General features: G+C 43.8%; 1 protein-coding gene across 2 annotated transcripts in view; it reads left to right on the top strand.

The window, feature by feature from the left end:
• dmbt1 (deleted in malignant brain tumors 1) overlaps positions 1-27,575 on the top strand; it is a 78,785-nt gene that overhangs the window by 16,843 nt on the left and 34,367 nt on the right. Inside the window, exons 3-9 of one of the 2 annotated variants that reach the window (XM_031905496.1) lie at positions 852-1,172; positions 4,061-4,378; positions 12,975-13,292; positions 14,736-15,056; positions 16,543-16,863; positions 17,205-17,525; positions 17,867-18,190. In XM_031905496.1, coding sequence (XP_031761356.1) covers positions 852-1,172; positions 4,061-4,378; positions 12,975-13,292; positions 14,736-15,056; positions 16,543-16,863; positions 17,205-17,525; positions 17,867-18,190 — 2,244 coding nt within the window. Of the gene's footprint in view, positions 1-851; positions 1,173-4,060; positions 4,379-12,974; positions 13,293-14,735; positions 15,057-16,542; positions 16,864-17,204; positions 17,526-17,866; positions 19,262-27,575 lie in introns of those variants that run through there. The other variant, XM_031905495.1, reaches the window with a different exon arrangement.

Genomic DNA, 27,575 nt, shown 5'->3' with positions numbered 1-27,575 from the left:
CAATAGGGTAGAAACCCTAAGGGGTAGAATCCCTCTCCACAGTGGTGCCTATTAGGTTTGCTTGCTCTGCATTGAAACTGCCAATTCATCTGCTTTGAATCTGCATTTGTGAGTATCACCCTGTGGATCAATTGTCTTGGACAATAAAACCCGTTCAGTTTGAAGCAAGAACCTTTCTGATGTCCATTCTATATATTACTTTTGCACACAGCATAACAGAGTTGTAGTTGCACTACCTCCCTTGATCTTTCCACGTAGCAAAAGCCCATCCTATGTGTTAGAGTGAAGTCTACCCCATGCTCTATAGCCATCTAGATGGTCTTTGCATGTTTTATGGCCAAAAAGGTGTTACATAGGAAAAACCCATGTGCTACACTTTTGTCACTAAATTTTCTGATGGTTTTTTTTTTTGCATTTCTATTTAAGAATAGTGATGGGTGAATTTTTTCGGCAGGCACAGATTCACAGCAAATTTCCGCATTACGCCATTGACGAATTGTTTTGCAAAACCTTTGGGAAAATTAGCTGCCGAAAAATTCATCTTGTGTCAAAGAAAAATTGCGGTTGCATCAAAATAGGCGCGCCCATGGGAAAAAAACACAGGCGGCAAAGAAAATCATGCAACAAACAAGTTTCGTGGATTTTTCATTGTTTCGCGCATTTTGCTATTGTTTTACGAATTTTTTGGCGACGCGAAACAGGACAGATTCGCTCATCGCTATTTTAAGAATGCTAGATCCAAGGCTAATCACCCCCTCATCTCGTAACATATTGCTTAGTATTCTGTAACATGCTGGCTCAACTGATCTTTCTGTCTCTTTCTGCCTTCTTATCTTTTGTTTTTACTCTAGATATATTCCCCAAAACAATTAAACTGGTAAATGGAGCCAACAGCTGTGCTGGCCGGGTGGAAATTCTTTATATGGGATCCTGGGCAACCGTGTGTGACGACTCATGGGATATGGCTGATGGAGAGGTTGTATGCAGGCAGATGGGCTGTGGAAATGCAGTTTCTATTCATGGAAGTGCCCACTTTGGGCAAGGCAGTGGACAGATTCTGCTGGATGATGTGAACTGCAAAGGCAGTGAGTCCTTCCTGTGGGACTGTCCTAACGCCGGGCTGGAGAAACATAATTGCAACCACGGAGAGGATGCAGGAGTCACCTGCTCAGGTACAGTCTGGGTCATGGCTATTGATTTTTCAGATTGTCATGGAATTGTCCTGCTTGAACTCTTCATACAAAGTTGATCCTGGTCTGATTGGCCTTTTGGAGTCAGGAAGGAATTTTCCACCTGCTCTGAGGCAAATTGAAGAGACTTGAAATGTGGTTTTTTTTTGTATTTCTGTGGTTTCTCAGCTAGCTGATAGGCAGGTTTCAAAAAGGTTGAACTTGGTAAGTACATGTCTTTTTTTTTTTTTTACGTCATCTCCTATATTGCTATCAGGACGCTATATGTATTAAGGTACTCAAGGACCCATGTCTAGGAGAAAAGCCCATTTATACATACAATCTCATATACAATCCAAAATGGCTGCCATAAGTAAATTATGTTCCTTACTTGTAGGCAGTAATGCCCAGTACTTACTGTTCCCAATCTAGAAAACATTAGGGTGCTGGGAGTTGTAAAATCCAAAAACTGTTTTATTTCTTCTTTGGCCAAAATGTATTCATAGTAGTTCTTCAGACACAGTTACACTAGCCATTGGCATACCTCCCAACTGTCCCAATTTTCACGGGACAGTTCCGATTTTAACAGCTCAGCCCGCAGTCCCAGATTCTTACTGAAAAGTCCCTCATTTTTCTTTGATCTCCTGCACCGAACACTAAAAAAGATACAATGTTTCTCAACTTAATTAAAAAGTAGCTTTTGCCAGAGAAAACTTAACAAGCTACATCTGCACTTCACCTTCATTAGCAAAACTGTAATAACACATAAAACAAAAACCCAAACCCCCAGAAATGTGTTCAAACTTTAAATAACCTGCAAAATTTTGTAAAATGGGAGTGGAGTTTAGGGGTTGTGGTATTTAGTGCTATGTGTGGCATTTTTTTTGTCCCTCTACATTTTTCAAATGATGGGAGGTATGCCATTCAACAATTTACTCCAGATATTCTTAGACAACGTAAACAGTCAGTCCAGTAATTTTACACAGGCAATTGCATATACTGGTTCCTTCTTTGTCCATTCCCACTCTCACCATCAGCCTCCAGTGCTTCTCTAGGGGTCCAGTCAACATTCTCCCCTCTACAGGGCTTAGCTTAAAGCACCAGACTTGCCAGGTCTCTGCAGTGGCTGTGACACCTTGCCCAGTCTCTTCCCCACATCCCAAAAGGTCTCTCCATACCGTAACTATTTACTCCAACACAGACTAGTGGGTTACTTGCTGGGACATTATGCCCTTTTACTCCTAGATGGGTCACAAATTGCCCATTATGGTGTCTATTTCTCACCTCAAATACACTATAGTGTGCTATTACAAAAACTAGGCCTATACTAGCTAAAGTTCCCTCTAACTTTCTCCTCATTGTGCTGGTTTTGCAGGTTAGTTGGCCTCTTCAATTAATCTTCTTCCCATGACACACACTAAATTCTCTAAAAGTTTACTTTTAGTTTTGCTTTTTAAACTCTACCCCCGTGAAATGTCCAGAAACCTTTATAAACTTTTTCTACTCACTGGCCCCCTAGAGGCCCTATGTTATAATTACAACTGCCACCTAGTGGCCACAGATAGAAAGTTCCCCAAAATGAAACCGACAAAACTCTTTTACCCCCTTGCACTCGTACATTTAGGTTCAAGAGCTTTAAGCCTGAAAACTGCATTTACTGAACACAAGAGCAAATTGTGCAGAAATAGATTTAAAAAACTGACTTGCCCCAAGTCACTTGGATGCTAACGCTGCATGCCAGAAGAGGCACCACCCTAACATAAATGATAGAAGAACTGCAGGCACACAAACTTGCATGCAGTTTACAAGACCAGAAGCAAACTAGCTTCCATTTTGGTAAATCAAGCACAAGCAATTACACTGAAAATCTGGAGAAATATCCTGCACTGTATGTAAAAAAACATGGACATTTTCATCCAAAAATTGCACTTTGCACAATATTCATTAATAAGACTTCACATCAGAACCCTAACTTGTAATTTGATTATTCACATTTGTGGAAAATCCCCAACACTTTTAGTTTTCCAGTGCTTAAGGGCTGTGACACATGGGGAGATTAGTCGCCTGTGACATATCTCCCTTGTCGCGGATGACTAACTTCCCCGAAATGCCATTGCACCGGCGAAAATGTAAATCGCCGGTGGGATGGCATACGCGGTGCCGCAATTTCTCGAAATCACGGAAGTTTCCTCTCAAGGCACCTTCCGCGATTTCGGGATTTACATTTTCGCGATTTACATTTTCATACATAGACAATACTGAGAATTGCCTCTGCTAAAACACACATAGAGTCAATTATCAGTAAATGATCAGCATTGTATTTTTTAGTAGCCACGACAAGTAGCTGCTACTAGTAACTTAGTGTCTTCACCCTAAGGGTGTGTATTGGCTCTGGCTGATTCCAAAAGAAATAGTCTAGTGCAGTGATGCCCAACCAGTGGCTCACATGCAACATGTTGCTCACCACCCCCTTTGATCTTGCTCCCGGTGGCCTCAAAGCAGGTGCCATTTTTACATTTCTGGCTTGGAGGCAAGTTTTGAAAGCCTAGAGACACAGTTTTACTCCAAGAAGAGCTTTCAGGCCAACAGTCCACATGGGGCTACAAAATAGCCAATCACAGCCCTTATTTGGCACCCCCAATAAACGTTTTTCATGCTTGTGTGGCTCCCCACGACTTTTTACATCTGAGTGTGGCTCACAAGTAAAAAAGGTTGGGAATCCTTGGTCTAGTGCTTGTTACTTCTACTCGATTATTTTAGGTCCAAGACTAACCACTGCCCCTCATCTCCAAACCAGACTTGTTTTATTTAATTATTAAACATATATTTTAATATTCTGTAACAGTAACTTTTTCTACCTTCATGGTTCTCTTTTTTTTTTTCTTTAAAAGGGACTTCAAAAACAGTTAAACTGGTAAATGGAACCAACAGCTGTGCTGGCCGAGTGGAAATGTTCTATATGGGATCGTGGGCAACTGTGTGTGACGACTCATGGGATATGGCTGATGGAGAGGTTGTATGCAGGCAGATGGGCTGTGGAAATGCAGTTTCTATTCATGGAAATGCCCACTTTGGACAAGGCAGTGGACAGATTCTGCTGGATAATGTGAACTGCAAAGGCAGTGAGTCCTTCCTGTGGGACTGTCCTAACGCTGGGCTGGAGAAACATAATTGCAACCACGGAGAGGATGCTGGAGTCACCTGCTCAGGTACAGTCTGGGTCATGGCTATTGATTTTTCAGATTGTCATGGAATTGTCCTGCTTGAACTCTTCATACAAAGTTGATCCTGGTCTGATTGGCCTTTTGGAGTCAGGAAGGAATTTTCCACCTGCTCTGAGGCAAATTGAAGAGACTTGAAATGTGTTTTTTTTTTATTTCTTTGGTTTCTCAGCTAGCTGATAGGCAGGTTTCAAAAAGGTTAAACTTGGTAAGTACATGTCTTTTTTTTTTTACGTCATCTCCTATATTGCTATCAGGACCCTATTTTTATTAAGGCACTCAAGGGCCCATGTCTAGTATAAAAGCCCATTTATACATACATTCTCATTTACAATCCAAAATGGCTGCCATAAGTAAATTATGTTCCTTACTTGTAGGCAGTAATGCCCAGTACTTACTGTTCCCAATCTAGAAAACATTAGCGTGCTGGGAGTTGTAAAATCCAAAAACTGTTTTATTTCTTCTTTGGCCAAAATGTATTTATAGTAGTTCTTCAGACACAGTTACACTAGCCATTGCCATACCTCCCATACCTTTCTGGGACAGTCCCGATTTTAACAGCTCTGCCCGCAGTCCCAAATTCTTACTGAAAAGTCCCTCATTTTCAGTTGATCTTGCACTGAACACTAAAAAAGATACAACTTAAAAAGTAGCTTTTGCCAGAGAGCCCAGAAAACTTAACAAGCTACACCTACACCTAAATACAATGTTTCTCAAACTTAATAAAACAAGTAGCTTTTGGCAGAGAGCCCAGAAAACTTAAGAAGCTACACCTCCACTGAGATACAATTGTAACTAATAAGCTAAACAGGTCTCTTGGGGGAACTGAGACTTGCAGCTTAAGGGGCAATTTCACCTTAATTAGCAAAACTGTAAAAACACATAAAACAAAAACCCAAACCCCCAGAAATTTGTTCAAACTTTAAATAACCTGCCAAATTTTGTAAAATGGGAGTGGTATTTAGGGGTTATGGTATTTAGTGCTATGTGTTGCATTTTTTTTGTCCCTCTTTACATTTTTCAAATGTTGGGAGGTATGCCATTCAACAATTTACTCCAGATATTCTTAGACAACGTAAACAGCCAGTCCAGTAATTTTACACAGGCAATTACACATACTGGTTCCCTCTGTGTCCATTCCCACTCTCACCATCAGCCTCCATTGCTTCTCTAGGGGTCCAGTCAACATTCTCCCCTCTACAGGGCTTAGCTTAGGGCACCAGACTTGCCAGGTCTCTGCAGTGGCTGTGACACCTTGCCCAGTCTCTTCCCCACATCCCAAAAGGTCTCTCCATACCGTTACTATTTACTCCAACACAGACTAGTGGGTTACTTGCTGGGACATTATGCCCTTTTACTCCTAGATGGGTCACAAGTTGCCCATTATGGTGTCTATTTCTCACCTCAAATACACTATAGTGTTGTCACGGTCGGCACCCTAAACCAGAACAGATGCTAAGTTCCCTTGTCTCGGCTCGGCTTCACCAGTATTGTAACCGCCTTTGGCTTCGGGAGGAGCCCTCAGCTACTCAGATGCCACCTGGACTTAACGAGGGGAACGAGGCAGGAGTTCTGGCAAGCAAAGGGGCACGACTGTAGATAAAGTCAGTTAGGCCGAAGATCACGGTACAAATAGGGTTAAACAAGGTCGTCGTCAGGCAGGCTAGGTCGGGGCGGGCAGCAATCAAGGATAGTCAGACAGGCAAGGGTCAAACCGGAATAATCAATACAGCAGGATGAGACGAAATCGTAATCGAAGTACAAGCCGAGGTCAGATATGGATAATCAGGATAGTCAGGAGCAAGCCGGGTCAAAAACACAGGAAGGCAACAAGCAGGATACAGGAACAAAATACACAAGGCTCAGAAAGGCACCAGGAATCAAATCCTATCACGGGCAATGAGTAACAATAGAAAGGCCCTTTAAATATTTCAAATTTGGCGCCATTGCGCGCTGACGTCATGCGCCATGCGTCATGACGTCATCCGTCAGCGCGCCTGCGCCTTTAAATATGCGGAAGTGCGCGCGCGCGCACACTATGAAGGAGCAGGCATAGGGAGCAGACGGCGCGGCGGGCGTCCCCGCCGATGGCAGCGCGGCGGGCTTCCCCGCCGTGCCGGTAAGGCACTTCTCCTTACATTACCCCCCTCTCTAGGGGGGGCCACTGGACCCCCAGGCTTCTCAGGAAACTTTAAATGGAATTGTTTCCTGAGGCGATCAGCCTTGATGTCATCAACTGAGACCCAAGAGTTCTCCTCAGGCCCGAAGCCTCTCCACCTAGTAAGATATTGAAGTTTACCTCTCACACGGCGGGAGTCGAGGAACTCTTGGATCTCATACTCAGGCTGACCTTCAATCAACACCGGGGAAGGAACAGACTGATGGCGAGTGTTAGCAGCAGGTTTAAGGAGAGAAACATGAAAAGTATTAGAAATTCTGAAATTAGGAGGTAACTGAAGACGGACAGAAGATGGGTTAATTATTGCAATGATGGGATATGGACCAATAAACCTGGGACCCAGTTTGGGAGAGGGAATCTTTAACTTAATATTCCTGGTTGATAACCACACTAAATCCCCCACCTTGTACTGGGGAGCCTCCCTACGGGATTTGTCAGCAGCTTTTTTCTGGGCTAGGGAAGCTGCAGATAGTGAATCATGAACTAGCGACCAGACTTCAGAAAATCTTAAGACAGAGGAATTGGCAGAGGGTACAGGGGAATTAGAGCCAGAAAAAGAAAATGCTTTGGGGTGTAACCCATAAACGACAAAGAAAGGAGACCTCCCTGAGGAGGAATGGGTAGCATTATTGTATGCAAATTCTGCCCAGGGAAGCAGTTCAGACCATGTGGACTGGTTATCGGATACATAGCACCTGAGATACTGTTCAAGGGACTGGTTCACCCTTTCAGTTTGACCGTTAGTTTGGGGGTGATAGGCAGAGGAAAAAGATAATTCCGTCCCAATCAAAGTACAGAAAGCACGCCAAAATTTAGAAACAAACTGAACCCCCCTGTCAGAAACAATATTTTCAGGAAATCCATGAAACTTGAAAATATGCATAATAAATAAATCAGCCAGGGTCTTAGCAGAAGGGAGATGTGGAAGAGGAATAAAATGAGCCATTTTACTGAACCTATCAACCACCACCCAAATCACTGTTTTACCCTGAGAAGAGGGCAACTCTACAACAAAATCCATGGAAATGTGAGACCATGGTTTCTCTGGGATGGGTAAGGGATTTAACAGACCTTGGGACCGATGATGAGATGACTTAGACCTTTGGCAGACTGAACAGGAACTGACAAAAGTTTTAACATCCTGTTTGAAGGAGGGCCACCAAACATGTCGGGACAATAAACAAATGGTTTTTGCAATACCTGGATGACCCGCCACCCTAGAATCATGAGCCTCTCTTAATACTTGCTCCCTAAGTACTTCAGGAACAAACCATTTACCAGATGGGGTTTCAGCAGGAGCAGAGGACTGTAAAGGGGACAATAAGGAAGAGAGGTCAGACCTCAAGGTTGCAACAATTATTTCCCTGGGAATGATAGGAGTGCACTCACTAGAGTCGGAGGAAACTGAGTCGAAACTCCTAGAGAGTGCATCCGCCTTGGTATTCTTTGAACCGGGCTTAAAAGTTAAAGAAAAATTGAACCTTGAAAAGAATAAAGCCCACCTGGCTTGCCTTGGATTCAGGCGCTTAGCGGATTCAATATAAAGTAAATTCTTATGGTCGGTATAGACCGTAACTAGATGTTTAGCCCCCTCTAAAAGATGGCGCCATTCCTCGAAAGCCAATTTCACGGCCAGCAATTCCCGGTTCCCTATGTCGTAATTGATCTCTGCAGGTGAAAACTTTCTAGAGAAAAAGGCACAGGGATGCATCTTGTTGGTTATCGGGTGTCTTTGAGACAGGACTGCCCCAGCTCCTACCTCAGAGGCATCTACCTCTACAATGAAAGGGAGAGCGGAATCGGGAGGTCTAAGGATAGGGGCAGAACTAAACTCTTTTTTGAGGGTTTCAAACGCTTGTACAGCCTCAGGAGGCCATATACTGGGATCAGCGCCCTTTTTAGTTAAATTCGTGATGGGAGCTACAATTAGAGAAAAATTCTTAATAAATTGACGATAATAATTGGTAAAACCAAGAAACCTTTGTATGGCGCGTAACGAAAAGGGTTGGGCCCAATCTAGGACAGCTCTCACTTTACCTGGATCCATCTCTAGACCCTTGCCGGAAATAATAAAACCCAAAAACTGAACAGTAGAAACTTCAAAGGTACATTTCTCTAGTTTTGCATACAGATTATTCTCCCTTAGCCTTTTTAAGACCTCACACACATGTTTACGATGTTCATTTAGATTAGAAGAGAAAATAAGAATATCGTCGAGGTAGACCACTACGAATACCCCCAGTAGGTCACGAAAGATGTCGTTGACAAATTCTTGAAAAACTGCGGGGGCGTTACAGAGCCCAAAGGGCATTACTAAATACTCGTAGTGGCCGTCCCTGGTGTTAAAAGCAGTTTTCCACTCATCCCCCTCTCTAATGCGGATGAGATTGTATGCACCTCTAAGATCAAGCTTGGTATAGATCTTGGCTGTTTTAACCTGGTCAAATAACTCAGAAATTAGAGGGAGAGGGTAGCGATTTTTAATAGTGACTTTGTTTAAGCCCCTGTAATCTATACAAGGACGGAGACCCCCATCCTTCTTACCCACAAAGAAAAACCCAGCACCTGCAGGAGAATTAGAAGGCCGGATAAAACCTCTTTCGAGGTTTTCCTGGATATATTCCTTCATGGATTGGGACTCAGGTAGGGAAAGAGGGTATGTACGACCACGAGGGGGAGAGGAACCTGGAACCAGATCAATGGGACAGTCATACTGTCTGTGTGGGGGTAAGGTCTCGGCCGCCTTTTTGGAAAAGACATCGGCATAAGCCGAATAGGTTGCAGGTAACCCCTCAAGTGAGGTGGCTGCTATAGTTGAGGGAATACAGATACCCCTACAACAAGAACCCCATTGAGAAACCTCCCCAGCAACCCAATTAATCTGGGGGTTATGAACCTGGAGCCAGGGTAAACCCAAAATGAGTGGAGAAGAGGCACCTTCAATAAGAAAAAGGACTATCTCTTCAACATGGAAATCGTTCACACATAAGGATAAAGATACAGTTTTCTTATTTACTACACCAGACCCTAAAGGTCTTTTGTCCACCGTTAATAACCTCATGGGAACACTGAGAGGGACTACAGGAATGCCATGTTTAGCAGCAAATCTGGCCTCAATAAAGTTACCCTCTGCCCCAGAGTCCACGAAAGCGGACAAGTTAACGGAGCCCGTAGGCCAGGACAGTTTGACCGGTAGCTGAACCTTGGAGGCAAATTGGGGAGAGGAAACGCCTGCACCCAAATGAAGCTCCCCTTCTTCATTTAGGCTTGGGCGTTTCCCGGCCTCTTGGTACATTGTTTGAGAAAGTGACCCTTGTCCCCACAATATAAACATAACCCAAGGGTCCGCCTGCGTGTCTTTTCCTCAGGAGAGAGATGGAATAGGCCTAGTTGCATAGGCTCCTCCTGAGGTGGAGACACCGGGGAAGCCGAAGACTTAACATTGGTCACTAAGTCAGGCCTCATATAAGTAACCCCAGAAAAATTAGTATGACCCCTTTCACTCCTTCTTTCCCTTTGTCTCCTATCAATCTGGATGGCTAGGGACATGAGATCATCCAGACTGGACGACAAGGGGTAATTCACCAGGCTATCTTTAATAGAGTCGGATAGCCCGATACGGAACTGACTGCGCAGGGCTGCATCGTTCCACTCAGTTTCTCCTGCCCACCGGCGGAACTCTGTGCAATACACCTCTGCATCCCGTCTCCCTTGGCGCAGTTTACGAATCGCCGAATCGGCAGATGATGCACGATCCGGGTCATCATAAAGGATTGCCATGGAATGAAAGAATACATCAAGGGAAAAGCGGGCTGGATTAGAGGGAGGCAGCCTAAGGGCCCAAACTTGGGGATCTCCCAGAAGAAGGGTCATAACAAATTTTACTTTCTCCTCACCAGAAGGGAATGAATGAGGAAAAAAGCTAAGATATAATTTACACGCCTCTTTGAAGACGAAAAACTTTGACCTGTCCCCAGAGAATTTCTCGGGAAATGCAATCTTAGGCTCCTGGGGCCTATAGGTGTTACCTCCCATAACAGATGCCCCCACAGAAGGGGAAGAACAAGGAACAGGTTGCTGCTGCGAAGATTGCGTAGTCTCCAGCTGGCGGGTTAGATTGTGGAAACCCTGCAGGAGATAATTCTGCTTTTGCTCCTGATCCTCCAAGCGCTGTAGCAGATGTAGTGGGAGGAGCAGCAGCGGACTCAACGTGATCTTGGTCCTCCATGGCCCGTGATAATGTCACGGTCGGCACCCTAAACCAGAACAGATGCTAAGTTCCCTTGTCTCGGCTCGGCTTCACCAGTATTGTGACCGCCTTTGGCTTCGGGAGGAGCCCTCAGCTACTCAGATGCCACCTGGACTTAACGAGGGGAACGAGGCAGGAGTTCTGGCAAGCAAAGGGGCACGACTGTAGATAAAGTCAGTTAGGCCGAAGATCACGGTACAAATAGGGTTAAACAAGGTCGTCGTCAGGCAGGCTAGGTCGGGGCGGGCAGCAATCAAGGATAGTCAGACAGGCAAGGGTCAAACCGGAATAATCAATACAGCAGGATGAGACGAAATCGTAATCGAAGTACAAGCCGAGGTCAGATATGGATAATCAGGATAGTCAGGAGCAAGCCGGGTCAAAAACACAGGAAGGCAACAAGCAGGATACAGGAACAAAATACACAAGGCTCAGAAAGGCACCAGGAATCAAATCCTATCACGGGCAATGAGTAACAATAGAAAGGCCCTTTAAATATTTCAAATTTGGCGCCATTGCGCGCTGACGTCATGCGCCATGCGTCATGACGTCATCCGTCAGCGCGCCTGCGCCTTTAAATATGCGGAAGTGCGCGCGCGCGCACACTATGAAGGAGCAGGCATAGGGAGCAGACGGCGCGGCGGGCGTCCCCGCTGATGGCAGCGCGGCGGGCTTCCCCGCCGTGCCGGTAAGGCACTTCTCCTTACAAGTGTGCTATTAAAAAAACTAGGCCTATACTAGCTAAGGTTCCCTCTACCTTTCTCCTCATTGTGCTGGTTCTGCTGGTTAGGTGGCCTCTTCAATTAATCTTCTTCCCATGATACACACTAAATTCTCTAAAAGTTTACTTTTAGTTTTGCTTTTTAAACTCTACCCCCATGAAATGTCCAGAAAGCTTTATAAACTTTTTCTACTCACTGGTCCCCTAGAGGCCCTATGTTATAATTACAACTGCCACCTAGTGGCCACAGATAGAAAGTTCCCCAAAATGAAACCGACAAAACTCTTTTACCCCCTGAAAAGCCTGAAAACTGCATTTACTGAACACAAGAGCAAATTGCTAAGTACAGAAATAGATTTAAAAAACTGACTTGCCCCAAGTCACTTGGATGCTAATGCTGCATGCCAGAAGAGGCACCACCCTAACATAAATGATAGAAGAACTGCAGGCACACAAACTTGCATGCAGTTTACAAGACCAGAAGCAAACTAGCTTCCATTTTGGTAAATCAAGCACAAGCAATTACACTGAAAATCTGGAGAAATATCCTGCACTGTATGTAAAAAAACATGGACATTTTCATCCAAAAATTGCACTTTGCACAATATTCATTAATGAGGCTTCACATCAGAACCCTAACTTGTAATTTGATTATTCACATTTGTGGAAAATCCCCAACACTTTTAGTTTTCCAGTGCTTAAAAGTCAAAGGATTTTAAGGGTGAAGACACACAGAGCTACTAGTAGCAGCAACTTGTCATGGCTACTAAATGCCAGAAAATCCCCTGCCATAGACAATACTGAGAACTGCCTCTGCTAAAACACACATAGAGTCAATTATCAGTAAATGATCAGCATTGTCTTTTTTAGTAGCCAGAACAAGTAGCTGCTACTAGTAACTCAGCGTCTTCACCCTAAGGGTGTGTATTGGCTCTGGCTGATTCCAAAAGAAATAGTCTAGTGCAGTGATGCCCAACCAGTGGCTCGTGAGTAACATGCTGCTCACCACCCCCTTTGATCTTGCTCCCAGTGGCCTCAAAGCAGGTGCCATTTTTACATTTCTGGCTTGGAGGCAAGTTTTGAAAGCCTAGAGACACAGTTTTACTCCAAGAAGAGCTTTCAGGCCAACAGTCCACATGGGGGCTACAAAATAGCCAATCACAGCCCTTATTTGGCACCCCCAATAAATGTTTTTCATGCTTGTGTGGCTCCCCACGACTTTTTACATCTGAATGTGGCTCACAAGTAAAAAAGGTTGGGAATCCTTGGTCTAGTGCTTGTTACTTCTACTCGATAATGCTAGGTCCAAGACTAACCACTGCCCCTCATCTCCAAACCAGACTTGTTTTATTTAATTATTAAACATATATTTTAATATTCTGTAACAGTAACTTTTTCTACCTTCCTGGTTCTCTTTTTTTTTTTTCTTTAAAAGGGACTTCAAAAACAATGAAACTGGTAAATGGAACCAACAGCTGTGCTGGCCGGGTGGAAATTCTTTATATGCGATCCTGGGCAACCGTGTGTGACGACTCATGGGGTATGGCTGATGCAGAGGTTGTATGCAGGCAGATGGGCTGTGGCAAAGCAGTTTCTATTCATGGAAATGCCCACTTTGGACAAGGCAGTGGGTCAATTCTGCTGGATGAAGTGAAATGCAAAGGCAGTGAGTCCTTCCTGTGGGACTGTCCTAACGCAGGGCTGGAAAAACACAACTGCAAACATCCAGAGGATGCTGGAGTCACCTGCTCAGGTACAGTCTGGGTCATGGCTATTGACAATTTCAGGTTGGCTTTTAAGTAAATATGGGGCCAACCTTTATTAATATTAATATATTTATTAAGTGCTATTAATAACAATATTAATAAAAACAGACAGGGCTGACAATTAAGTCTTCTGATAAACTGTTAGTGAGCAATAACTTACACACACATATACAAGTGATAATAGAATTAAACAGATTTACTTATCTTTGTATGACTGTAGTTACAAGGATAGCCAGCAGCATAATTCTACACAATCGAGGAGCCCCATAACCTTTGGTGTGTGCCCTTCAGGTTCCTGATAAACTAGTGACGATCCAAATTCCTGGCACTCATTCACAGGCCTGGATTTGTTGCGAGGCCACAAAGGCTCGGGCCTAGAGTGGCACAAATTTAGGGGTGGCATGCAATAGATCCTCTTTAATCTGCCCTTCTTGCTGTCCTGTCCCCCCTCATGCTACTATAGTGCGCCCCTACAAAAACTAGGCCTATGCTAGCTAAGGTTCTCTCTACTATTCTTCTCTTGCTGGTTCTGCCAGTAAGATTGCCTTTTTAATTCATTTTCTTTCCATGATGCACATACTGTATATTTCTAAACTCTACACCCCCCCCCCCCCACCACAAATTTACAGAAATTTTGCTAAACTTTTTCTGCTGACTAGCCCCCTAGAGCATACCTCCCAACTGTTCCGATCGCGGGACAGTCCCTCTTTTGAAAGCTTAACCCGCAGTCCTGGATTCTTACTGAAATGTCCCTCATTTCCCATTGATCTCCTGCACTGAAGATAAAAAAGATGCAAATTTAATCAAAAGTAGCTTTTGGCAGAGAGCCCAGAAATCTTAACCAGCGTCACCTGCTCTTAGAAACATTGTTTCTCACATTTAATTAAATATGTAGCTTTTGGCAGAGAGCCCAGAAAGGTAAAAAGCCCCCCCCCCCCTGCGCTGAGATACAATTATAACTAATAAACTAATCAGGAACTGAGAATTGCAGGTTAAAGAGCAATTTCACCTTTTTCAGCAACACCGTAATAACACATAAAATAGGACCCCAAACCCCCCAGAAATGTGTTCAAACTTTAAATAACCTGGCAAATTTAGTCAAATGGGGGTGATATTTAGGGGTGTGGTCGCAAACATGGGTGTGGTCAAAAAATTTGCCGTGCTGTGTGCAGCATTTATTTTTGTCCCTCTTTCCATTTTTAAAATGTTCGGAGGTATGGCCTAGAGGCCCCTATGTTAAAACACAACTCCATGTGCTACTTTTTGTCACTAAGTGTATTTTTTTTTTTTTTTACATTTCTACTCAAGAATAAATCCAAGGCTAACCATTCCCGTCATCTTGTAACATATTGCTTAGTATTCTGTAACATGCTGGCCAAACTCAGCTCTTTCTATCTCTTCTGCCTTCTTATCTTTTGTTTTTACTCTAGATGCAATCCCCAAAACAATTAAACTGGTAAATGGAACCAACAGCTGTGCTGGCCGGGTGGAAATTCTTTATATGGGGTCCTGGGCAACCGTGTGTGACAACTCATGGGATATGGCTGATGGAGAGGTTGTTTGCAGGCAGACGGGCTGTGGAAATGCAGTTTCTATTCATGGAAATGCCCACTTTGGACAAGGCAGTGGGTCAATTCTGCTGGATAATGTGAAATGCAAAGGCAATGAGTCCTTCCTGTGGGACTGTCCTAACGCAGGGCTGGAGAAACATAACTGCCAACACTCAGAGGATGCTGGAGTCACCTGCTCAGGTACAGTCTGGGTCATGGCTATTGATTTTTCAGATTGGCTTCTGTCATAGAATTGTCCTGTCTGAACTCTTCATACAAAGTTGATCCTGGTCTGATTGCCGTCTTGGAGTCAGGAAGGAATATTCCCCCTGCTCTCAGGCAAATTGAAGAAATGTGTTTTTTGTATTTCTGTGGTTTCTCAGCTAGCTGATAGGCAGGTTTCAAAAAGGTTGAACTTGGTAAGCAAACGTTTTTTTTTACCCAATCTACTATATTGCTATCTGGACACTATTTCTATATAGGCACCCAAGGGCCAGTGTCTAGGACAGAAGCCCCTTTAAGCATACAATCTCATTTACAATCCAAAATGGCTGCCATAAGTAAATTATGTTCCTCACTTGTAGGCAGTAATGCCCAGTACTTACCGTTCCCACACTAGAAAACATTAGGGTGTTGGGAAAATCCAAAGATGTATTCATATACTGTACCAACAATAGTTCTTCAAACAGTTACACTTTGCCATACCTTCCAACTGTCCCGATTTTCACAGGACAGTCCCGATTTTAACAGCTCAACTAGGCCTATGCTAGCTAAGGTTCCCTCTACTTTTCTTCTCTTGCTGGTTCTGCTGGTTAGATGGCCTCTTTAATTCATTTTCTTCCCATGATGCACATACTGTATATTTCTAAACTCTACTCCCCCCCACAAATTTACAGAAATTTTGCTAAACTTGTTTTGTTCACTAGCCCCCTAAAGGCCCCTTATGTCTAAACACAGCTTTTTATATTACTCTTTGGCCAAATACTAAACTGAAAGCTGAACGCAAGAGCACATAGCTAAGTGCAGAGATTGATGGCAATAGCCACAACTGACTTTTCCCAAGTGAATTGGATGCTAACCCTGCACACCTGAAGTGGCACCATCTAAACTTAAATCACAGGAAAATTGCAGGCACAGCAACTTGTAATTTATAAGACCAGAAGCAAGCTTCCATTTTGGTATATTGTGCACATGGGCCTACAAATATGCTGGAAATCTGAAGAAAAAGCCTGCATTGTGGGTAAAAAAACATGGAATTTTCATCCAAAAATTGCACTTTGCACTTTATTCATAAATGAGGCTTCAAATCAGAACCCGAACTTGTAATCCCAAATACTGTCACTTTTAAATTCATATGGTTCTGGCTGATTCCAAATTCAGTGGAATCCTAAACTGAATCCTGAATTCAGTGCCTCCCACTCCAAAATCTAAATTAAAACTAACATTTTTTAAATCATTTTTAGCTTGTGGTGAGAACACAAATCCCATTTCCCACCCAAACAGTCTAGTGCTTGTTACTCCTATTTGAATTAATAATGCTAGGTCCTAACCACTGCCCCTCATCTATTAACCGACCGTGTTCTATTTTGTTATCAAACAGATTGCTTAATATTCTGTAGCATGTTGGCCAAACTCAGCTCTTTCTTTCCCTTTCTGCCTTCTTGATTCTCTTTTGTTTTTACTTTAGATGCAATCCCCCAAAAAATGAAACTGGTAAATGGAACCAACAGCTGTGCTGGCCGGGTGGAAATTCATTATATGGGATCCTGGAGAACCGTGTGTGACAACTCATGGGATATGGCTGATGGAGAGGTTGTATGCAGGCAGATGGGCTGTGGAAATGCAGTTTCTATTCATGGAAATGCCAGCTTTGGACAAGGCAATGGGCCAATTCTGCTGAATGAAGTGAAATGCAGAGGCAATGAGCCCTTCCTGTGGGACTGTCCTAACGCCGGGCTGGGAAGACACAACTGCCAACACTCAGAGGATGCTGGAGTCACCTGCTCAGGTACAGTCTGGGTCATGGCTATTTATGATATCAGGTTGGTTTTTATCACTGAATATTCCTGATTTAGCTCTTAGTACAAAGTTCATCCAGGGGCTGTTCTTATTGGCCTCTTGAAGCTGGGAAGCAATGTTACCCCTGCTCTGTGGCTAATTGAAGAAGCTTCACATGTGGATTTTTTGCATTTCTACTCAAGAATACTTGGCCCAAGGCTAACCACTACCAATCATCTCATAACTGACCTTGTTTTATTTAATAATTACACATATTGCTTAATATTCTGTAACATGCTGGCCAAACTCAGCTCTTTCTGTCATTTTTATTCTCCTTTGTTTTTACTTTAGATGGGATCCCAAAAGCAATTAAACTGGTAAATGGAACCAACAGGTGTGCTGGCCGGGTGGAAATTCTTTATGCGGGATCGTGGGCAACTGTGTGTGACAACTCATGGGATATGGCTGATGCAGAGGTTGTTTGCAGGCAGACGGGCTGTGGGAATGCAGTTTCTATTCATGGAAATGCCCACTTTGGACAAGGCAATGGGTCAATTCTGCTGGATGAAGTAAAATGCAAAGGCAATGAGTCCTTCCTGTGGGACTGTCCTAACGCAGGACTGGAAAGACACAACTGCCAACACTCAGAGGATGCTGGAGTCACCTGCTCAGGTACAGTCTGGGTCATGGCTATTTATGATTTCAGGTTGGTTTTTGTCACTGAATATTCCTGATTTAACTCTTAGTACAAAGTTCATCCAGGGACTCGTCTTATTGGCCTCTTGGAGCTGGGAAGCAATGTTACCCCTGCTCTGTGGCTAATTGAAGAGGCTTCACATGTGGATTTTTTGCATTTCTACTCAAGAATACTTGGCCCAAGGCTAACCACTACCCCTCATCTCATAACTGACCTTGTTATATTTAATAATTACACATATTGTTTAATATTCTGTAACATGCTGGCCAAACTCAGCTCTTTCTGTCATTTTAATTCTCCTTTGTTTTTACTTTAGATGGGATCCCAAAAACAATTAAACTGGTAAATGGAACCAACAGCAGCTGTGCTGGCCGGGTGGAAATTCTTTATATGGGATCCTGGGCAACCGTGTGTGACGACACATGGGATAAGGCTGATGCAGAGGTTGTATGCAGGCAGATGGGCTGTGGAAATGCAGTTTCTATTCATGGAAATGCCCACTTTGGACAAGGCAATGGGCCAATTCTGTTGGATGAAGTGGAATGTAAAGGCAATGAGTCTTTCCTGTGGGACTGTCCTAATGCAGGGCTGGGAAACCATGATTGCGACCACTCAGAGGATGCTGGAGTCACCTGCTCAGGTACAGTCATGACTATTGGCAATTGCTGGTTGGCTTTTGTCATTGAATTTACCTGCTTTATGTTACAAAGTAGAGATTTTGTTTTTTGGATTTAAATATGATGAAATGTTTTTATTGCTGTATGTTATAGATTCCATCTTTTTAAGAGTATAATTGAACAACTATAATTATTCAAAGTCTGCTCTAAGCCATCAATAAATTAAACCAAATTTAAAGCAACCAGTCTTTATAAGAATTTGCTCACCCCTTCATAAAACTGGTCCATGTGCCTTGCCCCAGACCCTTCACTCAGGGAAGATTTTCTCACAACTGGCTTCTTTTTAAAAAATCACATAAAGCAAAGATTTTTAATGGCCACTCACCACAGTGATCCAATGGCCTGGGTTCAGCACCCCAGACCTATAGCAAGGGGAGACCCAGCAGTCACAAGCCCAATTTCTCAGACGGGTGCGCACTCCAAACACAAATGGAGGTGGTTAAGAAACAAAGCTTTATTTCACATCCATTCTGATGCATTTCATGTCTTCAATACGTAGTCATAGGCACATTATCATACTCATAATCACAAAATGTAAAATACCAACAGATCTGACATAAGAACCTCCATCATCATGCTCTCCATAGGTAATTCTTACTTATCTGATTAAAAACTAATGTGAATTCTACTTCATTTTGCCTATTAGATTGCCTAGTGTCCAATAAGTATATCCACTTAACTTCCATTTTTAATAACATTTCCAACCGATTACCCCCTTAAGTTTTAGCCACAACCTGATCAATTCCTTGTGCGGATTCAACCAAACCTGACCCGAGGTGAGAGACAATGAGTTTATAACAATAAAAAGGGCAGATAAAAGAGGGAAGGTTGTAATTTGAATCCAAGGGATTATATAGCAGAGGCTTTGGGTCCAACTAACCAATGTAAACTCATCTCAGGTGTTAAGTAGAGATCCTACACTATAGGTTAAGAAAGATCTTAGGGATTTGGTAGAAAAGGGTTTTAGGGCAGTGGCACATGGGGAGATAAATCTTCGCTACCGTGAGCGATTAATCTCCCCATAATGCCATCCCACCGGCAAGAATGTAAATCACCAGTGGGATGGCATATGCATAGCCTCGGTTTGCCAAAGTCGCCCGAACTTTCCTTAAGAGGCAACTTTGGGCGACTTTGGGAAACTGAAGCAATGTGTATGCCATCCCACCAGCAATTTACATCCTTTCCGATGGGCATGGCATTTAAAGGAGATTAGTCGCCCCCACAATAGCAAAGATTTATTGCGGGCGACTAATCTCCACGTGTGCCACTGCCCTTAGGGATGGTGTGTACAGTGAACAATTAAAGCAGTGTTAGTACTGAAATATCCAAGTATTCCCATTTTCTACCATCTTCCAAAAGTGCATAATGATAAGTTCAAAGAGTTCAAAATTCTCACAAAGAGTTAATAACAACAATGTTACCAGAGATTGACCAGAGAAACTTTTTTAACATGCATTAAGTTAGTAGATACAAATGATCTTACCCTCCATGCAGGGGGAATATAGAACCTGTCCCTGACGTATATTCAAGCAGACTGTTTATCTGGAATAAAAAATGTATATTTTGACCTCATGACAACATTATAAGTAACAAGCCATACTGAAGTCCTCATTTAGACCTTCGGGATGTCGAGATTGCAAAAGCCAAATCCAATAGAATTCTCTCTGATGCAATGTTTTCTTTTTCTTTTGTTTTGTAACAACCTGCTCAAGAATCTTCCATCTCAATTGACACACTTGGGTGTCCTGTGTAAAAAAATGTTTAGCCAATAAAGTTTCTTTCTAATTTTTTTTTTGTGACTTTGCCTTTTTTAGTTTTGGGGGGTTGAGGATGGTAATTGCGTATATTTGGGTTATGTTTGTTAAGCCTAACCTTAATGGTTCTACTGGTCTGTCCAACATATGCCAGTACAATGGGCACTTAATACAATAGATGACATCCCTACTATCACAAGTAAAGAAGACATTAATTTTATGTTTAGTACTATGTTGGGGATGTGATACAAAAAATTCCCTGGAATAATTCCACTACAGTGGCCACAATTTCTGCAAGGGTAAGTACCTCTGGGCTAGAGCTTGCCTGGGTTAATTAGCTCACCTACATTTTTACCCCTTCTGCATGAAAAAAAATGGGGGTAATTTAAAGAGATGACCAAATTTGGCGTCTGTTTTTAAAATTCCCCAGTGTTTCAGAATAATGTTCCTACATCCTCTGACATTAATATCACCTGCTTTTAAGTGCCGGTGCTTATTTTTTGTTCTTACAAGTATTTGAGACATTTGTATGGGATAATGAATATGCTTGGGCCACTGCACATGTAGTGAGTCTATATTCATGTATCCCACATGAGAAGGGACTGCAAGCAATTAATTCTCATTTGGAATTATATAGCAATTATGATTTGGGCACAAAACACTTTAATTTAAAGGCTATTCACAATTAGTTTGATTGCACCTTTACCTCCTGAAGAGTGGGACCTTAATGGGTCAACATATGCCAACCAATATACTCTATGGGGTGGTGGGAGGAGACCCACATCTTTGGAGGTAAGTTTTGTGAAAAAGAGACAATAACATTGTATTATGCTTTATAGATTTTTGTATGGCGAGGTAATAGGGATTTTTTAAATTCATTTCTTGAAGCACTAAATGGTAATGACATGAACTTGAAATTCACAGGGCACTTTAATGACAATGAGATATCCTTTTTGGGCTTACAATTGAAACAAGATTATAAGAGGGTAGTTTTAACTATATACAGAAAAGTGTTCAGGTAATTCTTTATTATATGCCAGAGAGCTTCTAGAGCTGTTTACTCAGGTATGGTAAAACATTCTACAGAATCAAATAGCATTCTACCTTGCACTATTGTGGCTAATCTACTATTATATTATATTATTATTTTATATATATCTATTGTAAGCTTGTAGGATCCACAATAGACACCTTCTTCACTTCAAGGTAGTTTATTTAAACACAGGGATGGCAGTTTCAGCATAAAAAACACAAATCATAAAGATAACTCCTGCCTCTGGGCACTGCCAACATACATTTAGTGAGTTCCCTACTACACTGGGCCCCTTGTGGACTACCAGTAAAAACACACAAATGTTTGGGTCACCTTTGTACTCACAAAACTCCTTTGGGGGGATTGCTCAGCTGCCTGGCTTTTCTCACCTCCTCAAGTGGCAGGGCAAGGCAGCACCTTTGGGGGTTCCAAATATAGACAGGTAGCCCTGCTCAAAGAGACCTTCCAAACATTCTCATTACAATCAAATACCTTTCTATAGGACAGCCTTCCTATGGTCATTTCCCCATGGGACCAAACTCTAAACTATATCTTTTGGAATGTTCCTACATTAGAATGAACCATTTATAACTTAAAGGACCATATAAACGAGTCTGCCTGCCTGCAGTTAGGGATGTAGCGAACCTAAAAAAAAATGTTCGCGAACCCGTTCGCGAACTTTCTCCGAAAAGTGCGAACTTTGCGAACCCCATAGACTTCAATGGGAAGGCGAACTTTAAAACCTAGAAAAGCAATCTCTGGCCAGAAAACTGATTTTAAAGTTGTTTAAAGGGTGCCACGACCTGGACAGTGGCATGCAGGAGGGGCATCCATCAAGGGCAAAAATTTCTCTGAAAAATACGTTGTTGACACAGCGTTGCGTTTTGTGCTGTTAAGGGGAGAAAACACACTACATTCCTAAACTTATGTAATAAACTGCTTTAAAAAGTCCGGCATCTACATTCCAATCAAGTCGTGTAAAGGTTACGGCCGGTTCACACGCAAAGACAAAACGCCGCGTTTACTGCAACGAAAAAAAACGCAAAAAGCTTTAATGATACTGTCAAGTGTGCGAATATTAGTTTTTACTAGTTGCTTGTCACCTCCAGGGCGTTCGTCCCGTCGGTGGGAATATTTCTGTAGTGGTGTGTTTAGCAGTCACCATGCTTGTGCGCACGTGCATGGTCAGGCAGAGGTAATTCAATGTGCAGTAACGTGAACCAAAAAACACTGATTCTGCAGTGTGGGCCCAGGTTTGTCCTACCTTTTCGATCACCTGTGGTGACCATAAAAGATACGATTTTGCCGCCGTTGCAGAACCCTGAAAAATCAGGAATGTGTACATTCCTAAAAAATTATGGTTTTTTTGTTGCAGCCACTGAAGCACAGAGGACAGAAAAAATATGTTAGATAGATGGTATCATAACCAATCCTGAGGCAGAACCTTTAAAAAATCGAAGATAGCGTACCAAGCACAGAAGACAGAAAAAATATCTTAGATAGATGGTATCATAACCATGCCCCAGGCAAACCCTTTCAAAGAACTAAGATAGGGTGACAACAAGCACAGAAGACATTAAAAACATCAAAGCTAGATGGTATAATAACCATGCCCCAGCCAAACCCTTTCAAAGAACTCAGATAGGGTGACAAGCACAGAAGACATTAAAAACATCAAAGCTAGATGGTATCATAACCATGCCCCAGCCAAACCCTTTCAAAGAACTCAGATAGGGTGACAAGCACAGAAGACATTAAAAACATCAAAGCTAGATGGTATCATAACCATGCCCCAGCCAAACCCTTTCAAAGAACTCAGATAGGATGACAAGCACAGAAGACATTAAAAACATCAAAGCTAGATGGTATCATAACCATGCCCCAGCCAAACCCTTTCAAAGAACTCAGATAGGGTGACAAGCACAGAAGACATTAAAAACATCAAAGCTAGATGGTATCATAACCATGCCCCAGCCAAACCCTTTCAAAGAACTCAGATAGGGTGACAACAAGCACAGAAGACATTAAAAACATCAAAGCTAAATGGTATCATAACCATGCCCCAGCCAAACCCTTTCAAAGAACTCAGATAGGGTGACAACAAGCACAGAAGACATTAAAAACATCAAAGCTAGATGGTATCATAACCATGCCCCAGCCAAACCCTTTCAAAGAACTCAGATAGGGTGACAAGCACAGAAGACATTAAAAACATCAAAGCTAGATGGTATCATAACCATGCCCCAGCCAAACCCTTTCAAAGAACTCAGATAGGGTGACAAGCACAGAAGACATTAAAAACATCAAAGCTAGATGGTATCATAACCATGCCCCAGCCAAACCCTTTCAAAGAACTCAGATAGGGTGACAACAAGCACAGAAGACATTAAAAACATCAAAGCTAGATGGTATAATAACCATGCCCCAGCCAAACCCTTTCAAAGAACTCAGATAGGGTGACAAGCACAGAAGACATTAAAAACATCAAAGCTAGATGGTATCATAACCATGCCCCAGCCAAACCCTTTCAAAGAACTCAGATAGGGTGACAAGCACAGAAGACATTAAAAACATCAAAGCTAAATGGTATCATAACCATGCCCCAGCCAAACCCTTTCAAAGAACTCAGATAGGGTGACAACAAGCACAGAAGACATTAAAAACATCAAAGCTAGATGGTATCATAACCATGCCCCAGCCAAACCCTTTCAAAGAACTCAGATAGGGTGACAAGCACAGAAGACATTAAAAACATCAAAGCTAGATGGTATAATAACCATGCCCCAGCCAAACCCTTTCAAAGAACTCAGATAGGGTGACAAGCACAGAAGAGTAGAAGAGAGAAAAATTCAGGATTTACCTGTCCAAAAAGTTTGGCTTACAATTAAGCCAGTAGGATTTGCACCCTAGTTTGTACGGTGGTGGAGGAGGACGCTAAAGGACAGCTGTGTGTGGTGTCAAGTGGCGTGCAGAGAAGGACAGCTGCATGGGCAGTCAGAACAAGTCTTCCGGCGTGCAGTAACCCTCCGAGATCCATGCCTCATTTATTTTAATAAAGGTCAGGTAATCAACACTTTTGTGACCTAGGCGAGTTCTCTTCTCAGTTACAATCCCTCCTGCTGCACTAAAGGTCCTTTCTGAGAGGACACTTGAGGCAGGGCAAGACAACAGATTTATAGCAAATTGTGACAGCTCTGGCCACAGATCAAGCCTGCGCACCCAGTAGTCCAGGGGTTCATCGCTCCTCAGAGTGTCAATATCTGCAGTTAATGCCAGGTAGTCCGCTACCTGCCGGTCGAGGCGTTCTCTGAGGGTGGATCCAGAAGGGTCCTGGCGCTGCCTTGGACTGAAAAAACTTTGCATGTCTGACGTTACAGAGTGGCCAAAGTGCATTGTCCTTGCAGGTGTGCTCGTGGGAGGATTACCGGCACCTCTGCCCCTGGAATGTGGAGTGACACCACCCTTAAAAGAATTGTACAACATGTTTTGCAGGCTGGTTTGGAAATGCAGCATGCTTTCGGACTTGTGGTACGTTGGTAACATTTCTGCTACTTTATGCTTGTAACGAGGGTCTAGTAGCGTTGCCACCCAGTACAGGTCCTTCTCCTTAAGCCTCTTGATACGGGGGTCCTTCAACAGGCATGACAGCATGAAAGACCCCATTCTCACAAGGTTGGATGCAGAGGTATCCATCTCCCCTTCCTCGTTATCAAGGACTACGTCCTCATCCACCACCGTCTCCTCCCCCCAGCCACGTACAAGACCAGGGCTCCACAAACAGTGACCACAAGCCCCCTGGGAAGCCTGCTCCTGTTGGTCTTCTGCCTCCACAAAGCCACCTTCCTCCTCTGACTCCGCTTCTGACACCTCTCCCTGCGTTGCAGCAGGTGCCTGGGAACGTTCTGGTGATTCCGCCCAGAAATCAGGCTCTTGGTCACGCTGGTCTACAGCGTCATCTGTCACTCGTCGCACGGCACGCTCAAGAAAAAAAGCAAAGGGTATTAGGTCGCTGATGGTGCCTTCAGTGCGACTAACCATATTTGTGACCTCGTCAAAAGGGCGCATCAGCCTGCAGGCGTCGCGCATAAGCACCCAGTAACGGGGGAAAAAATCCCCAACTCTGCAGATCCAGTCCTACCACCCAGTTCAAATAGGTATTCATTGATGGCTCTTTGTTGTTGCAGCAGACGTTCAAACATCATTAGCGTGGAATTCCAGCGAGTCTGGCTGTCGCAAATTAAACGCCTGACTGGCAAGTTGTGCCGCCGCTGAATGTCAGCAAGGCGTGCCATGGCTGTGTAGGAACGTCTGAAATGGCCAGACACCTTCCTGGACTGCCTGAGAATGTCCTGCAATCCTGGGTACTTCGAGACAAACCGTTGGACTATCAAATTTAAAACATGTGCCATGCAGGGCACATGTGTTAAATTGCCCAGTCTCAGTGCTGCCAACAGATTGCTTCCGTTGTCACACACCACTTTTCCAATTTTCAGTTGGTGTGGGGTCAGCCACCGATCGGCCTGTGAGTGCAGAGATGACAGGAGTACAGATCCGGTATGGTTTCTACTTTCCAGGCATGTCATGCCCAAGACAGCATGACAACGGCGTACCTGGCACGTCGAATAGCCTATGTGGAGCTGGGGGTGCACAGGTGTGGAGGAGGACACAGCAGCAGAGGAGGAAGAAGCCGAGGAAGAAGCCAAGTTAGAAGACGACTTAGAAGACGACTTAGAAGACGACTTAGAAGACGAGTTAGAGAGCAAAGGAGGAGTAGAGGTGGTGGCAGACCCGCATGCAACCCGTGGCGGTGACACCAACTCCACTGTTGTTGAACCACGCATTCCCTGCTTCCCAGCCATCACCAGGTAGGTGTAGGTGACATACCTGCCCTGACCATGCTTGGAGGACCATGTGTCAGTAGTCATATGGACCTTTGCCCCAACACTAAATGACAGAGATGCGGTGATTTGGCTCTGCACATGCTGGTACAGGTGTGGTATTCCCTTCTGTGAAAAAAAATTACGGCTGGGTACCTTCCACTGCGGTGTCCCAATTGCTACAAATTGGTAGAAAGCCTCAGAGTCCACCAGCTGGTATGGTAAAAGCTGGCGGGCTAAGAGTGCAGACAATCCAGCTGTCAGACGCCGGGCAAGGGGATGACTCGGAGGCATTGGTTTCTTACGCTCAAACATGGCCCTCACAGAAACTTGGCTGGGGGCAGATGAGCAGGAACTGGAAGGCGGAGTGGAGGGTGGTTGAGACGGGTCAAGGACAGCAGAGGTAGAGCAGTAAGATGCTGGAGCAGAAGGAGGGTGGCTTAGCGTTTGGCTGCTGCCTTTGAGGTGTTGCTCCCATAGTGCTTTGTGTTTGGCGTTCATGTGCCTTCGCATAGCAGTTGTACCTAAGTGGGTGTTGGGCTTCCCAAGACTCAGTTTCTGACTGCACTCATTGCAAATTACAGCGCTTTTGTCAGAGGCACACACATTAAAAAAATGCCACACTGCTGAGCCTTTTGATGTGGGCTTTCTAGCAGTAACAGTAGAAGCTGGCGGGTGCGTTGGCTGGCTGACCACAGGTGCCGATTCATGTTGTTGCCCTACTGTTCCCTGGGAGCTGTCCCTGCTTCTTCTAAGTCTTATTCTCCTCCTGCCTCTCTGACTCTCCGTCTCTCCATCTGAACTATCCTCCTCTTGCTCTCTTCTTGTGGGCACCCACAAAATATCACTCTCCTCATCATCATTCTCCTCAGATGCATCAATTTCTTCTGACAGCTCACAGAAGACAGCAGCAGCGGGGACCTCATCACACCTTATGTCCATCTCTGTTGTGTTGCCTGCCTGAATTATGATATCTGGTGTAACGTCCGCATCTCCTTCATCTTCTTCTGGCAATAATGGTTGCGCATCACTCAGTTCAACAAACTCATGAGTAAATAACTCCTCTGACTCCAGTGAAGAAGGGGCGGCGGTGGCGGAGGAAGTGGTACGTGGGGTGCCCATAGCAGAGGAGGATGAGGATGTTGTGGCAAAGTTAGAAACAGTAGAGGATGGGGTGTGCTGTGTAAGCCAGTCAACTACCTCTTCAGCATTTTGGGAGTTCAGGGTAAGTGCCTTCGGAAAACTGGGCAATTTCCTAGGGCCACAGGATATCATAGCAGCACGGCCCCTAGTGCCTCTGCGTGGCGGCCTGCCTTTGCCTGGCATTTTTTTTATTTTTACAAAACAACAACAACTTGGGTGATGTTTCTGGACACGGAATTATTATTGTTATTTAGACAGATTGTGAAAAAGCTCACACAGCTAGGTGGCACTTGGTTGCAGACACCGGGCAACAAGGCCTGCAAGGGCAACGTATACAGTAGTGGATACGGAATATATTATTGCTGGTGGAAAACCGTCACTCAGGTTGTGTTTCTGGACACGGAATTATTATTGTAATTTAGACAGATTGTGAAAAAGCTCACACAGGTAGGTGGCACTTGGTTGCAGACACCGGGCAACAAGGCCTGCAAGGGCAACGTATACAGTAGTGGATACGGAATATATTATTGCTGGTGGAAAA

This window comes from Xenopus tropicalis, chromosome 7, assembly GCF_000004195.4.
Source record: "Xenopus tropicalis strain Nigerian chromosome 7, UCB_Xtro_10.0, whole genome shotgun sequence".
Lineage (NCBI taxonomy): Eukaryota > Metazoa > Chordata > Amphibia > Anura > Pipidae > Xenopus > Xenopus tropicalis.
The sequence above is the reverse complement of the archived record's forward strand: the minus strand, read 5'-3'. Positions and strand labels throughout refer to the sequence as shown.